The sequence below is a fragment of the Acinonyx jubatus genome, chromosome F2, assembly GCF_027475565.1.
Source record: "Acinonyx jubatus isolate Ajub_Pintada_27869175 chromosome F2, VMU_Ajub_asm_v1.0, whole genome shotgun sequence".
NCBI classification, from domain to species: domain Eukaryota; kingdom Metazoa; phylum Chordata; class Mammalia; order Carnivora; family Felidae; genus Acinonyx; species Acinonyx jubatus.
Genome location: NC_069394.1, coordinates 38,732,112 through 38,749,247, shown reverse-complemented (window position 1 = coordinate 38,749,247; position 17,136 = coordinate 38,732,112). Strand labels below are relative to the sequence as shown.

Here is a 17,136-nt window from a genome sequence, read left to right as displayed (position 1 = left end):
CTCTCAAAAATGAATACATATTTATATGTAAAGAAGAGTGGTACTGATAACCGTTTATTCATTCAACAAATATTTGTCAAGCACCTACTATGTGCCAGATGCCATTGGAGACACTAAGCATGCAATGCTACGTAAAACGAACCAAAAGACTTCTGCTTTTTTGGGCAATAGCTTACATTCTGTTGGAGCAGAGTAGATGAGAATACAGGGCTCACGAGAAAGTGGAATCTGAACAAACACTTGAAAGAGGTGAGGGAAGGAGGAGACTTTTGAAGCAGGGGAAATACAACACCAGTGCAAAGGCCCTGAGGCAAGAACTGTGAGACTTGGCAATGATGAGGGATGATAAGCAAGTCCATATGACTAGAACAGAGTGAGACATAGTAATGTAGTATGGTCCACAGAGCATACAGCCTGTCCTCTCTATAGTCATAGATTTGCTCCCCCAAATTCCAGTGATACCTGTGAGCTCATGGCCACTTCCCTATACTGAAAGCCTAAAATGGCTTTGTTTGGTGGCTGTATTTTATGTTTGGGTGTAGACATAAGAAGCAATACACGTTGTCCCCAGTAATTTTCCCTGATTATTTTCTTCTCCATTACTGGGCACTTCCCACACTGTTCTTTTTTCTACTTTTTAATGCTATTTTCCATGGCAACTAGTTTCACAATTATGAATGTACATACTTGTTTTTAATACCTTTCCTGACTACAAAAGTAACATATACTTACTGTAGAAAACTAGATCATATAGAAATGAAGTTGTATAAAATGAAATGATCTGTCATCACCCAGAGATAACCATTGTTAATACTGACTTGCTACATTTCCCTCCAGCCTTTTTATGCACATGAATATATTTTTATAGAGTTGAGATCATACAGTATAACATTAAATCATGAGTATTTTCACATGTCATTTTAAACTTTATCAAGAACATTTTAATGTCTTCATGATAATCGTACGTATGTATCACAAAGTGTTCAATAATTTTTTTGGCTACTCTGATTGTATTGTGATAAATGTCCTCATATGTAAGTCTTTGCATTTTCTAATCATTTTCTTAGGAACAAAACACAAAAGGAAAGTTACTGAGTCAAAGTCTGTTAACAGTTTTAAGGCTTTTGATGTATATTGAAAGTTATTTCCAAAAAGTTTTACCAATGTATACTCTACTGTAAGCGTTTTGAGGAGGCAATTGAAAAGATTTTTGCTAACTTAAGAGAAAATTTTTTCTCACTGCTCTTTTTATTATCATGTCTAATTACCTTTCTTCATAAAATTAGGTAGTAATATATAGAGATAATTGACAAATACATGTTTTTTGGTGTTATTTGATTGATGAGTAGTCTGTTCTAATTAAAATTAACTGAAGAAGAATTAGATCATATGAATAAAGGCCTCTGTTTATTAAAGAAATTGAACTTGTTCTTATAAACCTTCCCACAAAGAAAACACCAGGACTAGTTGGCTTAACTGGTGAATATAGGATGAAGAGCTAATATGAATACATAAATTCTTCCAGAAAACTGAAGAGGGAACATTTTTCAACTTATTCTATGAAGCCAGCGTTACCCTGATACAAAACCCAGGAAAATACATTACAAGAAAAGAAAACTACACATAAGTATCCCTCATAAAATTCGTGTAAAAGTTGTTTAAATATTTTTAGCAATCAAATCCCACAATATGTAAAAAGGATAATGCATCATGACCAAGTAAGATTTATCCCAGGAATCCAGAGTTGATTTAACATTCAAAACGTGATCAATGTAACACACAACATTAACATACTAAAGAGCAGAAACCATAAAATCCAACTCAAAAGATACAGAAAGAGCATTGGACAAGACCTGACATTCAATTTTGATTAAAAAAAATGTTTTAATCTTTATTTATTTTTGAGAGAGAGAGAGAGAGAGAGAGAGAGAGAGTGGGGGAGGAACAGAGAGAGAGGGAGACACAGAATCCAAAGCAGGCTCCAGGCTCTGAGCTGTCTGCCCAGAGCGCCATGCAGGGCTCGAACTCATGAACTGCAAGATCATGACCTGAGCTGAAGTCGGACACTTAACCGATTGAGCCACCTAGGCACCCCTCAATTATGATTTTTAAAAGAAAAAAGAAAACCTCTCTGCAAACTAGGAATGATAAGAACTGCTTCCATCTGATGAAGTGCATCAGTGGAGAAATCATCAGGCAACACCATACTCAATGATGAAAGACTGAATGCTTTCCTTATAGGATCAGAAACAAAACAGGATGCCCACTTTCACCACCTCCTTTTAGTATTGTACTATAGGTTCTAGCCATTGTATTAGGGGTAAAAAAAGAAGGGCGGGGGGAGAAATGAAATCTAGGTTGGAAGGGAAGAATTAAAGCATCTTTACTGACAGACAACAGGGTCATCTATGTAGAAACTTCAGTGGAGTCTACAAAAAGGGGCTATTAAGTGAGTTTAGCAAAATTGCAGGATACAAGGTCTATATACAAAAAACAACTATTTTTTACATTTTTTTCAATGGAGAATCAAAAATTAAGATTAAAAAAACCATTTACCATAGCATCAAAAATATGTACTACCTATGGACAAATTTGACAAAAGATGTAAAAGACTTATACTACAAAAACTACAAAATATTGCTAAGGGAAATTAAAGAAGACTTAAATAAATAGATATATCACATTCATGGATCAGAAGGCTTAATACTGTTAAGCTGTCTGTCCTTTCCAAATCTATACATCAAAGCAATATCTATCACGATCCTAGTATGCTTTTTTGCAGAAACTGACAAGCTGATTCTAAAATGTGTGAAACGCAAAGGATTAAAACAGTCAAATGGATTTTGAAAAAGATGCCCAAAGTTGGAGGACTTAAACTACTTGATTTTAAAAACTACGTGTTTTTCCCTTTAAGGATATTGTGCGCCTTTCTCTTACTCATTTTGTTTCCTCTGTTACAGGCTAGGAAATTCTTCATTGTTAAAATTCTTCATTATTAACATGATAGCCATAGGTCACATATTCTGTAATATAGTAAAATCCTCATCAAAACAAAAATATTTCTTTTATGACCCCATCAGCTGCTAATTACTTCAGGCAGTTTTAAACAGTGTGTTTAATTCCATAATAGCAAAATAATCAGACCCTTCAATAGAAGTCTCTTTCCCTATCTAAAAATACTCATATAAGTAAAATCCCATTATAAAAAATTCCATGTAACCTTTCTTTTCTCTTGGTGTTTTGATTTAAATTAACGTGTACCTAGAGATCACAATCTCTGACTGTGCAACCTTGAGAAAATCTAAGTGCAAATGAGTCCCATGATGTAACGAGGGCAGTACTCTACACTGAGAATATCTCTGTCATTTATTCCCTCTTCTTCCCAGGATCTGACTTTGTGTCCTATTGTTTGGCTCAGTGTCTGAGGGGTTTAAGTGGTCTGGAGTTCGACTTGGGGAAGATTTCCATTGTTTTAATTGCATAAATTCCATAAAACTTTGAGCTAAGCTCCCTCTTCCCAGCTTGCGAGACAACAAACAACACTCAACCACGCTTTTATTTTAGTGGCTTTTAACGTGAACCCAGACAAGGAAAGCATCTTCACAGATTCACTTGCTGCATAAACATTTTGTAACATGTTGAGAAAGTTCCCTCTGGGAGGCCATATCCCTAAACATGGAGATAGCCTCACTGAGAGATCCCTTCATAGCAGGACTGTTTGAGGTTACAGGAATTTATTATTTAGGGAAAATTAAGAATGAAATCCCCTTGGTTTTTCTCTGTGATATTTATTATTTTCTTCACCATTCTTACGATTTTTCTCTTTCCAGAGATAGACTACTGTGCCTCACCTAATCATGGATGCCAGCACGAGTGTGTTAACAGAGATCACTCCTATTCCTGCCGCTGCCTAAAAGGTTTTATCCTGAATCCAGATAAGAAAACCTGCAGAAGTAAGTTGCACTGGCTGTAGAAGGGCTTGTTCTGATAAAATGCTCTGCTAATTTTCCTTTTCCTTGCAAAACGTCAGCAAGTAGACGTGTACTCAGCATTTGTGCTCACTGATACTATTCTGCCCTTTATTTTACCTTTTGTCACTCCCAGTTCTGTGATGGAGATGATTTTTAGAGATTGACTAGACTGAGTCTGACTATGGGATTCACTGAGCAAAGTCGAGGCCCAAACCAAAGCTCTAACCTACATGAAATGAGGGCGCACGCCCTCCCTCCTCCTTAGCCCCACAGCATGTATTTGGGACCTTGCAAAAGAAAAGCCTGGGCCCGGAGACAGGAGGTAAAAGGGGTTCGTTTCTTCCGGTCCTACCAGATGAGACACTTCCTGGCTGCTAAGAGGGGAAGATTGCTGCTCTATCCTCTTTGACATAAAGGAAGGAAAAAAACAGGACTCTGGGGTATTTCCGCAGCTTTCGAGAGGTACATGGTGTCAGCAGGATGAAATTAACGATGTGCTGAGTGACTCAAATGCCTGTCGGCTGGCACATCAAGGGGGATCTAGAGCATGAGCCCCAAATGGAATCTCTTTACACTAGACTGTCCCTGAGAAACCACTAGAATGGGAAGTCCACAAGGACAAAGATTCTCCTGTTTTTCTCACTCTTGAATCCTCAACACCTCAAGGGTTTGGCACGTGAAAGTGCGACACAAGACGAATGAATGATTGAACGAGTGAGTAAATGGATCTCTCTGAGATTTATCATCCTGGAGAAATTGCAACTCTTATTTGAATTGCTCAATCTTGTTAGAAAGATGGCCCTTTTGGGGTGCCGGGGTGACTCCATTGGTTAAGTGTCTGACTTCGGCTCAGGTCACGATCTCGTGGTTCATGAGTTCGAGCCCCACATCGGGCTGTCTGCTGTCAGCACAGAGCCCACTTTGGATCCTCTGTCCCCCTCTGTCTCTGCTCCCCGCCCCCACCCCCACCGTCTCGTGTGCTCTCTCTCTCTCTTTCAAAAATAAATAAACATTAAAAAATAATGAAGAAAGATGGCCCTTTTAAGCCATACAGGTTGTGAACTTTTTAAAAGTATTTCCATAGTCAGTCCACACTTATGTACGCTGAATTGTTTGTGTTCTTCTGGCAGTGGTGTGTAGAACTCTCTGGAGCCTCCATTTAGGGGTGTATTTTCTTATGCGCTTCTTCACCACCTCTTCTTGGTGATATGTATGGCAGTGCTCTGCCTCAAAGCAGGACTGAATTTTCAAAAGTTTGACCATGTATTTCTTTTGAAAAAACACTGTGGGCTATGGCACTGAATCCAGACAAGCCACATTCTGCTCCCAGCACGTGTGGACTTACCAACTCACTCTAATAAGTGTTTGACCTTGGATGGTGGCAGATGGTTGTAGACACCACGTTTCGAAACTGGTGCCTTACGAAAGGTAATCCCTGCTGCCTAGCCTCAATGCAAACCCTGGAACCATTTGAGCATGAAATGGGAATTTTAACCAATGGCATCATTCAACACACGAAAACAATGAAGTGGAATATTTTTCATTAGACCACACATGCATAACTATGGTGGAAAACCAACTTTTCTGGACTGGCCACGCCTCTCTGTGCTATTTACACCTCCTTCTAGGTCTAAGTGTGTTAGTGGCTGACTACACCCGGGGAAAATCAGTCGCAGGTGGACTCGTTTGTGGACCGAAAGCTCTTATGTGGGGAATAATTAGATCCGGTTCAACTCAGACACACACATTGTGGAGGAAAAGGGGAACAAGTTAGGCACGTGGCCATCAGGACAGGGGAATATGCTTGAAACTCTTCACCTCTTACCAGTCATCTAGGATTCCCTCGACCTCTGCCTCACATCCTGCCAGGAGAGGCACATGCACTAAGAGAAGGGTCCAAGGTGGTACATGCATGCATTGTTATCAAGAGGGGAGGGAAGTGGGGAACAGAAGGGCCAGTGGAGAGGCAGTGACCATTGGGAGCAGTTTGACCACCACAGACGGGCCTGTTCGCGGGTCGTGGCCCTCTCCACAGTCCCCAGTGCTCCTTCATATATGTTGAGTGATTATAGCTCCATTTCCTCTTTAGCCAGGTGCCCTACTTTTTCATCCAAGAAAAATGGAATTTGTGTCTAAAACCCGATGTCCTCATCAGCCCTTCTCCCAACATCCTGCCTCATCGTTACATTTTCCATTGTCTGCTGCAAACCCAGCCCTGGGCTCCTGAGGTCAGCCTTCTAGAGCTGCCCCTGACTTCATGTTTGCGCTCAGTCGATTATGGCAGACAGCTGTTCACGGCAACGAGCACTCACTGTCTCTCTAGAGCATTACATGGAAGAGGGAAGCAAGAAATTAGATTTAAATCTGGAGTTTGTTATTAGGAGTTTGAGGATCTCAAGAGCATTACAGATCTCAAGCTCAGGGTACAGCCATTTACGTTTAATAGACAGTTGATGGATGTGGGCTATTTTCAAATCTAATAAGACATCTATTTTTCAGAGGAATTTGACGTTATCTAATTAAGGTGGAAAACACAGTTCACGGCAGAATTCTACTGAAGAAAAGTCTCTCGGCCGGGATTTATTCTTCCTCCTCATCTGGGCACAATTTCTTTCTCTGGAAAGTAGTGTCATTGATTTAAGGCATAAATTATTAAGGCGGTGGTGCAAAGCACAGAAGCCAGGACTGGCCTGGCTGTCAAGGGGGGGCCCGAGGGTGGAATCATATGTGGGTGTGACCCGGGGAGCTGGGCTCCAGGATTGCTCATGCTGGGCACCATAGCTGGTTTTCCCTGGAGCTGGAGGCATCACACTCTGAAGAGACAGGATGGAGATGGGAGGGCTGGTCTTAGCATTGTCACTCATACTGGCTGTGTGGCCTTGAACAGGCTGCTTTTCTTCTCTGGACCCGGGTTTGCTAAACCAAAGGAACACGGCTTTAACGTTTTGTAGCCTAACCAATTTTTCTGAGACCTGCTAACTGTGCCACTCCATTGGCATTATAATTTACTGTCCAGGGTCACTAATCTTACATGTTTTGATGTCTTACCTTCTCAGTGAAGTCTCCAGCTTTTTACGAGTTGGCACACATGAGCTCTGTTTAAAATGTGTTGTCGGAGGGGCAGCTGGGTGGCTCAGTCAGCTAAGCCTCCAACTTCGGCTCAGGTCATAATTTCACAATTCATGGGTTTGAGCCCCACATCAGACTCTCTGCTGTCAGATCCTCTGTCTCTCTCTCTCTCTCTCTGCCCCTACCCCATGATTCTCTCCCTCTCTCTCAAAATAAATAAATAAACTTAAAAAAAATAAAATACAATTTTTTGTCTGACCGTTCTGCCAACTGACCTCTCATGGGGCTCACTGGACACTCGGGGCTTCACCAGATAAAGCTACCTGCAAGACTGTCCCACATGTAGTACCATACATTTAGCGAGGAGACCAGACCAGACATGGGGCACATTGTAGGTGCTCCGTAAATACTAATTAAGTAACACGCGCATAAAGAAATGTAACTCAAGCATGTAAAGAAAGCAGAGATCTGCAGTTACTTTGCCATAAGTAACCATTTGGAGTCAGTGTTGAATTGCTGTTTGCCAGATAGCTGAGCGAGAACATCTTTAAAAATCTAAATGTTTTTGGGGCGCCTGGGTGGATTGGTCGGTTAAGCATCTGACTTTGGCTCAGGTCATGATCTCGCAGTTCCTGAGTTCAAGCCCCGCTTCGGGCTCTGTGCTGACAGCTCAGAGCCTGGAGCCTGCTTCGGATTCTGTGTCTCCCTCTCTCTCTGCCCCTCCCCTGTTCATGCTCTGTCTCTCTCTGTCTCAAAAATAAATAAACGTTAAAAAAAAAAATTTAAAAAAAAAAGATTCTAAATGTTTTTCAGTTTAGGTATTTTGTAATATAAATCTTTCTTAAAGACAATGCAGGCTTTTAAAAAATTGTGAGAAAATATATATAATATAAAAATGGCCATTCTGACCATTTTTTAAAAATGCTTATTTATTTAGTTTTGAGAGTGTGTGTGAGTGCCAGTGGGGGAGGGGCAGAGAGAAAGGGAGAGAGAACCCCAAGGAGGCTCCGCGCTGTCAGCACAGAGCCCAGAGTGGGGTTCCATCTCACGAGCCGTGAGATCAGGACCTGAGCCGAAATCAAGAGCCGGTCGCCTAACCGACTGAGCCACCCAGGCACCCCTGACTATTCTAATACACTTCAGTGGCATTAAGTACATTCACATTCTCTTTTTTTTTTTGTTTAATGTGTATTTATTTTTGACAGAGAGAGAGACAGAGCATGAGTGGGGGAGGGGCAGAGAGAGAGGGAGACACAGAATTTGAAGCAGACTCCAGGCCCTGAGCTGTCAGCACAGAGCCCGACCCGGGGCTCGAACTCACGGACCGTGAGATCATGACCTGGGCTGAAGTTGGACGCTCAACCGACTGAGCCACTCTGGCGCCCCAGTGCATTCACATTCTTATACAACCATCATCCCCTTAAACTCCAGAACTTTTGCATCTCCCCAAACTCAAACTCTATACCCATGAAACGACGACTCCCCGTTCCTGTCTCCCCCCCAGCTCTTGGCAACCACCATTCTATTTTCTGTCTCTCTAAATTTACCTGTTCTAGTTACCTCATATAAGTGGAATCATACAATATTTGTCCTTTTGTGTCTGACTTATTTCACTTAACATAATGTCTTCAGGCCTCCTCCATGATGTAGCGTATGTCAGAATTTCCTTCCTTCTTAAGGCTGAATTCAAGTCCCTGCTTTTGATTCTTTTCGGTAAATAGCCAGAGGTGGAATTGCTGGATCATATGGTAATTCTGTATTTAATTTTTTGAGGAAACTCCGTACTGTTTCCATAGTGGCTGAATGCTGCTTTTTTAAAACTGCGTTTACTGAGAGTAACTTCACCCCTCTCTAAGGCGTTAACAAAAGCATTCCTGCAGACCCTCCCCTATGTGGCTCCAGACTGTAGCACCCTTTGTACTCTGTCTCTCTGTCTCTCTCTCTCTCTTTTTTTTTTGTCTATTGGTATGTGGCCAGTGTTCTATTGACAGGCCCCTTTTCCTTCACTGAAGCGCCTAGTTTTGTGGCATTGTATTCTGCTCCACACAGGTAAGGTTGTTGACGAGTTCGGGGCTGATGAACTGAAACCGCACACAGCTAACGATTTTCTGGCCCCCCTCATGAGGAAGGGATGAGTTACAGAAGGTTCCCAGGGGCCGATGACCGTTGTGGTGGCATCCCTTCTCCCAGGCCATTCCCTGTGTGTGGTGAGAGTTCTCTCCGTGTGCTCAGTCTGCATCCACTTCTGCTCAAACTCTGTGCACGTGGCAAGTTCCATCCGCCGGTCGCCTGGGAGGGCACATCACGGACCCTTGAAGGGATGATTGCCAGGCTGGCTGAGATCAGTCACGATTCATGGCTGTGGGGTCAGGGCGCTAGTCCCAAGAAGACAGGGTAACGGTTGTTGGCAAGGCAACCCACAGGGTCTGCCACATCCCTACAAGAAAGAACAACGCAGTTAAACAGATCCGGCTCAGCCACAAGAGGGACGATTTCCTCCAGCACCAGTCTCCTAAAGGCCCCCCACAAGCTCATTTTATTTCCTTTTACAGTTCTCCATCTCCCCCATAACCTGCTTTTGGGGGGGGGGGTGTCTTGTGGTTTTAGCATTTTCTACCAGCAAATGAAATGCTAATTGGCTCCTGCCTATGATGACGCTCCCACCTGCTGGCAGAAACACAGTCTGGACGGGGGTGAATGTCGCCATAGGATGAACTGCAGCAATCTGGGGGGCATCAGATGTGTCTTCAGCTGCTTGATATGGAGGCTGTCATGATCTCACCCCGAGCGAGGCTGAGCATTTGGACCCTTCTTAATGTAACTGCCGTATCCTCCCTCTCCTAGAGAGTTAGATATCTTACACCATCAGTTTTTGTTTACTCTGCCTTGCGCTGTCCAATGTCATTGTCAGATATCATTGAAGACAGCGGTTCCCTACATGCTTTGAGCCCTAGTGATGAGGTTAACTCGAAGGAAAGCCCAGTTGGATTTTCCCAGCTTTTCCATCTTTCTCGGGAAGCGATGGGCTGGGATTTGGGGTCCTCAACCCATTTCACCAGCTCTTGGCCATCATAGGGGAAAAAGACCCATGCTGGAGAATCTAGACTTCTGATCCCAGGGTCTCCTTCCAGCCAGCTCCCTGAGAGCAGGAGCTCTCTTCTCCATCCAATAGAACACCTTATTTACTGAATATTTGCTGCGAGGGGCTGACCTCACAGCCCTGGGGGAGACCCAGAGCCTGCAGGAGGTCTGCCCTTTCTCTCTCTCTCCTCAGGAATCAACTATTGTGCACTGAACAAACCGGGCTGTGAGCATGAATGCATCAACACGGAGGAAGGCTACTCCTGCCGCTGCCGTCGGGGCTACAGCCTGGACCCCAACGGCAAGACTTGCAGCCGTGAGTGTGCTGTGGCGGGGGTTCCAACGGGAGGGTGCGGTTCACATGCAGGCTCACTTCTGAAGCTGCTGGGTTTCCTGTGAGCCTGACGGTCCAACAGGCTTCACCTTCCTCGCCTCAGTTTCATCATCCATAAAATGGGACTGTTCGTGCCACCTACCTCATAGGTTTGTTTGTGGGGATTAAAAGAATCAATACGTATAAAACACTTAGAAAAGTGCTGCTACGGGGTGCCTGGGTGGCTCAGTCGGTGAAGCATCCGACTTCGGCTCCGGTCATGATCTCGTGGCCCATGAGTTCAAGCCCCGCGTTGGGCTCTGTGCTGACCGCTCAGAGCGTGGAGCCTGCTTCGGATTCTGTGTCTCCCCCTCTCTCTGCCCCCTCCTCGCTCATGCTCTCTGTCTCTCAAAATAAATAAACGTTAAAAAATTTAAAAAAGAAATAAAGAAAAGTGCTGCTGAATATTAATAAACATTCAGTGAATATTAGCTAATGTTATTATTCGCTGTTGAGAGCACTGATTAAGTCAGACCCATCGGAATCTAAATCCAAGCTCTACTACATACTAGATGTGTGGCCCTGGGCAAGTTATTTAACTTTGCCAAGCTTTGATTTTCCCATCTGTTTTATTTATGTATTCATGTATTTATTTATATATTTAATATCATGTTTTTTTAATGCTTATTTATTTATTTTGAGAGAGAGCGCTAGTGCAGGGGAGGGGCAGAGAGAGAGGGAGAGGGAGAGAATTCCAAGTAGGTTCTGCATATCAGTGCAGAGCCCAGTTTGGGGCTCAAACTCATGAACCGCGAGTTCGTGACCTGAGCTGAAACCAAGAGTCGGATGCTTAACTAACTGAGCCACCCAGGCGCCCCGATCTGCGAGGGTTTTTAAAGGGAATAGTCAGGACCGATTTAGGCTCTTAGCCTGTGCCTGGGCCAAGGAAAGCACAATGAAAGATAACCGTTCATTATTCCCACGGAGCCTGGGAGAGTGACCAGAGAGGCTCCGGGCTGGGACAAGAGGCCAAAAGAGACAGACTTCAGAAAGTACATGGGCTACCACAGGGCTGATCTGAGGGCGGAGCTGGGAAATATGGGACTTTTTGTTAAGCCTTTCTTAACTGTCTTGTGTAAGAGGCACAACAAACCCCCATTCGGTGATGTAAACGCACGGAAACTTGCAGGCTTTGCCAGCTGGCGGCTTCTGTCCTGTTTTATGAGGCACAGTCTCCACTGGTCCAGGCCAGCGGGGGCGGGGGCACACGAGCACTGTGGCCGATGCCTGGGACCCTGGTCTGCTGGGAGAGGGGCTCCGTGGTGACATGGCCAGCGCAGAAGGGGCCCTTTGTGTGTGTGGCTTTCCACACGGCAGGCTTCACATCTGCTCCAGCTTTGGGGACAGAGATAGATTGTGAATGAGAACAGTGCAGCTGTTCAGCATTTGGACCTCAAACTGCCAGAAGGGGAAGTTTCACAGATGAAGTATTAGGGGCAGAGCAGTCCTGAGGAAAACTGGTTCCCCTTCAGTCGTTAGGGGGAACAAAATACCTCGATTAGGCTTTCTAAGGACTGATCCCAGAGGTCAACTTTTGAACTAGAAAGTTGGCACTGCTATGCATTTGCCTCTGGAAGTCTCTGAGGTCTTATGAGAAGTGAGTGGGGAGCCGGAAGTCTTCCATTTGACAAGGACACACCCTGGTCAAGGTGGATCTGGGTACAGTCTGCCTTCTTTCAGGGGTACAGGGTCTGCCAGCTGACAGCCCTGGCAAGCATCCCAGGACAGGCTGGGCATGACCTGGTTGAGCCCACATAGAGCCCCGGAGGCCATAGCCTCTCCTCCCTCCCAGCATGCCTTGAAGGAGCCTAGAGGAGCTCAGGGGGAGGGGGCCAGAAGTGATTGGGCTATACTTTCTCTCTGGGGATCTCATAAGAAAGACCACCTGGGGGCGCCTGGGTGGCTCAGTCCATTCAGCATCAGACTCTTGGTTTCGGCTCAGGTCACCATCTCACCATTCGTGGGTTTGAGCCCTGCATCAGGCTCTGTGCTGACAGCTTGGAGCCTGCTTGGGGTTCTCTCTCTCTCCCTCTCTCTCTGCACCTCCCCTGCTGTCTTACTCTCTCTCTCAAAATAAATAAACAATTAAAAAAAAATGTTAAAGGAAAAAAGACCACCTAGTCAGCTTCAAGAAAGTGTAAACCAAGTGATCTCTTCCTAGGAGTTCCCAGAGAACCGTGGTATCCTGTTCCCCTTAAGGACTCAGGGAGCCCCAGGCCATAATGACAGCCAGCCCTTATGAGGTGCACACTCTGTGAGCACTTCCCAGGCACTCACTCACTTTATCCTCACAATAGACTTTTGAGGCATCTACATTCTTGTCCCTATTTAAAGACGGGGAAACTGTGGCACAAAAAGATTAAGTCACTTTCCCGCAGTCACACGACTGGTTAACGGTGGAACCAAGATGTGAATACGGGCTTCTGGCTTCTGAGGTCCTGCAAGCGTTTGCAGTAGGCACATCCGCCAATGGAATGTTCCAGAAGGCACTAGCCCCAGGCCCTTCAGGAGTCCAAGAGGCCTACTTGATGGCCCTGCACAAGGTCCTCAGTGTCTCTCCAGTCCTTGGGTGTGCTTTTTCTCCATCAAGGAAATCTGGGAGGCAGCCTGCAGGGCCGTCTGTGGGAGCGGTTCGCCACAGCTGTGTGTTCACTGTCCCTCAGTGCTCGCTGCCCAGAGGGGCCAGCTGCACAGCGTTCAGGTGCCAGGATCGGCCACACATGCAGGCTGTGGCTTTGGTTTGTTTTCAGAATCTGGGTGTCCTGGGTATGGGGGATAAGAACACTTTTTCTGTGTCACTTCCAGAGAAAAATGAAACTATACAATGAGTTCTTTCCCAGCGATACTTAATAAGCATCCAGTCGGCGATTACTGTGTGCCAGCTACAGTTCTGAGGGCCTTACGTGTATCAACTCCTCTCCTTCTTGCCACATTCCTCTAAGAAAGCGCCCATCGTCACCCCCCTTCCTCCAGTCGGGAAATGGTGACCCAGAGGCCAAGGGACTGACTACCCAGCATCTCTTGGCGAGGAAGGGGTTGGTGCAGGTGGGATTTGAGCCCAGCTGCTTCGATGCCACAGCCTTCAGTCTTAAGCACCGTCAGCTGTGTGGCTTTGGGCAAACAGCTCGGCCTTCCTGAGCCTCGCTTTCCTCCCCGAGATGGGGCTCACGCCTGCCCTTAGCCCTGAGGACTGCAGATTATGGTGCCAAGGCCCTGGCACAAAGTGCTGCTGGCTTTCACACCAGCACAGGAGTCACGCGCACTTTACTCTCTAAACCCAGACACGGGAAGGAAAACAAGCAAACAAGGCTGATTTTCCGGAGACCAGTTGCACCTGGTTGCACAAAACCCTCCAGCACTGCTCTTTGCGATGCCCTTGAAGTCAAAGGCCCCTATAGGCTCCCCTCTCCAGGGAGGTTTGTGTTAATGCCCCGGTGCTGGTGAGTGTTGTTCCATCAGGTTATTTTGTCTTTTCCCGTGTGGCAAACGCAGGAGTGGATCACTGCGCGGAGCAGGACCATGGCTGTGAGCAGCTGTGTCTAAACACCGAGGAGTCCTTTGTCTGCCAGTGCTCAGAAGGCTTCCTCATCAACGAGGACCTCAAGACCTGTTCCAGTGAGTCCCCCTCTATGCTTCTCTTACATGGAAAAGGTTTGCAACACGAGTGGAAAATCTGACCGCTGCAGAGGAGGGCGCCTCGTGGTCCTCTCCTTCTCTGCTCTGGGGAGATTGTGGGGGATGTCCCCTGGGGACCGCATGCCTTGGTGGAGTGGGTGGGGGGCAGATAAGCAAGACTGTGGTCACTTGACTCCCCTCATCAGTAGCTCAGAGGCTTACTGACCACCTCAGCTGGCTGTCTGGTTTTGCAGGGGTGGATTACTGCTTGCTGAGCAACCATGGCTGCGAATACTCCTGCGTCAACACGGACACATCCTTTGCCTGTCAGTGTCCCGAGGGACACGTGCTCCGCAGTGACGGGAAGACCTGTGCCAGTGAGTGCTCTGGGTCTGGTGACCAGCGGGACTTGCCACCGGCGGTCTGTGGGTGGAGCATGTGCCAGGCTGGGCTTCGAGGGCACTGAGTGTGGGTTAAAGGCTGCTCTCAGTGATTTGAGCCCCGGTGCCGCTCCCCCTGCCTGGGAGCTTCCTCGCCCTACGCCCCAGCACAGCTTTTTCCTACTTCTGCCGTCTGCCGCGGGGCCATTTCGAAGCTGGACAGCGCCCTATGTCTTGGCCTCGTCTTCTCTACCACAATCTGGCAGAAAGTGGTAGCTGGCCTGCAATGCGCAATAATGATGGTGATGTGGACCCCTTGTTCAAGGCTGACTTCATGCCGGGCACTGTGCTAAGCACACACAACCCCGAGTTCCAGCAATACTGTGGGACCCCCATCATGCGGTGAAACTGCAGCTCGGGTTAAGGAAGGAGCCTAAGGTCACCCCTTTTAGCGGGGTGGGTTCCACTCTGGTCTGTGTAACTCCAGAGTCAGTTCTGGGAGAAGGGGAGACTCCTGGGAAACCTTCTCTCTCCCATCCTCATAACCTAGCAGCAGATGGAGAAGTTGGCAGTGATGTTTCCTGGGTACATGTTTCCTTGCAGCTGGCCCCAACTCCTGCTCCATTAATTTAAAAAAAAAAAAAAAGCCCTTGGACCTCCCTCTCTCCTCACTCAAGAATCTTGTGCTTTCTGCCCTCCAATCCAAGCAGACTAAGGTAAAAATTTTAAAAATGGACACTTTGACAGAAGGTGTCAGCAATGGAGGAAAAGGACTATCATTTTCTTTCCCCGTCCTGCTGGTCTTTCTGGTTACAGGGCTGGCCTCCCGAACTACTGATACAATTGTGGCCACAACCTGATGTATCTACCTTTTTCTATTGTCCATTCACATGGGCAGGTGGACTGATGCAGAGCTGGGTGTGCCCCTCCATGCAGACTGTGAGAAAACATTTCCCTAGTTTGAAGCAGATTCTTGAGTCTCGACAAATGGATTATCCATTTATGGCTAACGTGTGGCTGCCTGCCTGCCAGCTGCCTCCTTGGACCGCTGCTGCAGCCAGCACGGAGAGGGTGTGGGCACTGGGGTGCAGAAGGAGGGTGGGTGCGTGGAATTGCATCGACATTTGACTGCATGCCGGAGCCAGCTGCGTGGGTTTTTTTATTGGTTTGCTTTAATTTTCCATCATCTTAGATTATCCATGCCCTTCCTTTGTCCCCTCCGCTCACTGTGATCATCACGGGCTCACTATAAACTGGCTGCAGGACTTCTAAGAAATTCTCACGGCCCTTCCCAACAAGTGCTGTCCCTTTTCCTTACAATCACATGCCCCCTTCCCCTCCTTACCCAGGTCCACCGCTGATTTATGGCACTGACCCTTTTAAATGTTGCGCGTTTTCCCTTTAATTGAAGTACAATCAGAAGTGAGTTTTGATGTGTATATATCTATGTACGGTTGTGACTGTATGAAAACTTGTGAGATCCTCAGATGGGTTAGAATTATCCTTTGGGAATGGTGGTACCTAAGAGACGGTGGTACCAGCAGCTGATACATAGGCGTTGAGCTATTCCCCTAATTGAAGGCTGTCTGTCTGCCCCGGGATGATTCAGTCTGGCTGCCCTGTCCTGTAATAATGGGCTCTGTTTTCAGTGTGGCCATAGTTAACTGGGGGCTACGTTTCCCAGCTCTGTGCCAGATGACAAAGAGCCTGATGACATGACTCCAACTTTTTGGAAAAGCCTGCTGAGCTGTGGAGCAGGGGGGCCTGCTAGGGGCCCGCCAGGCCTGGCTCACTGTATGAGGGTGTCCTTCACCCTTCAGAAAGGCAGCCTCCACTTAGAGCCTTGATAGCAGATGGCCTGAAGAACCCAGAGCAGACCCAGGCTCCCAGGGCCCTGGAACTAAGTGGGCATTGTTACCCCCACACCCCTGGGCTCTCTGGCCTCTGGGATGAAACCCGTCCTCCCTTCATCCTGAACTTGGCCTCCAAGCTGTGATTGCCTAGATTCTCCCCAGGAGCCTTCCTTGCCTTGAGAGGTTGATGCACATACTAAGGGGTCAGGTGGGGAGGGTAATGGGGCAATGAGATAGTGTCTTCTATGAGCTGCAGCTGAGAGGCCTCTCCCACCCTCTAGCTCCTGGTGATTTCCCTGCAGTAGACCATTGGCAAGGGCATCCCAGCCTCAGGCAAGTCCACAGTCTGGATGTGCACGGAGCACCCAGCCCACTGCACCTCCAGCTGCCCTGTCTCCACGCAGCACAGCCTTGCCTTCCCACTCTTGCGGGTGGAAACCAGTCTGCAGATGATGTTCCCCACGGGAACTTTCTGCTGCCAGGCCCCACCGGGAGCTCCTCTTCTGCACCCCCTGCCGGCACAGCTGGCCTCTCCTACCCAGGACTCGCCCTGTGGTATGGGACTCTTTGTACACATCTGAGAACTAATGTGGCAGAGTAGAAAGGATGCTCAACTGAAGAGCCCAAAGGCTGGGTTTGAACCTTGTTGCTTCCACCCTGGGCAAGAGAGTTGACCCTTTCTGGATCTGATCGCTCAACTGTCAACTTGGAATGATTATTCCTGTTGCCACGTGGCACAGGGAGAGACAAAATTGGACGTGCTTTGGGAACTTGTAAATTGACATAAACCCCTA

The 17,136-nt window shown here is 46.8% G+C and overlaps 1 protein-coding gene across 5 annotated transcripts in view; it reads left to right on the top strand.

Moving 5' to 3' along the window:
* MATN2 (matrilin 2) overlaps positions 1-17,136 on the top strand; it is a 132,356-nt gene that overhangs the window by 89,559 nt on the left and 25,661 nt on the right. For all 5 annotated transcript variants that reach the window (XM_027064162.2, XM_027064160.2, XM_053208488.1 and 2 more), the window contains exons 7-10: positions 3,831-3,953; positions 10,315-10,437; positions 13,987-14,109; positions 14,364-14,486. In XM_027064162.2, coding sequence (XP_026919963.1) covers positions 3,831-3,953; positions 10,315-10,437; positions 13,987-14,109; positions 14,364-14,486 — 492 coding nt within the window. The remainder of the gene's footprint in view (positions 1-3,830; positions 3,954-10,314; positions 10,438-13,986; positions 14,110-14,363; positions 14,487-17,136) is intronic.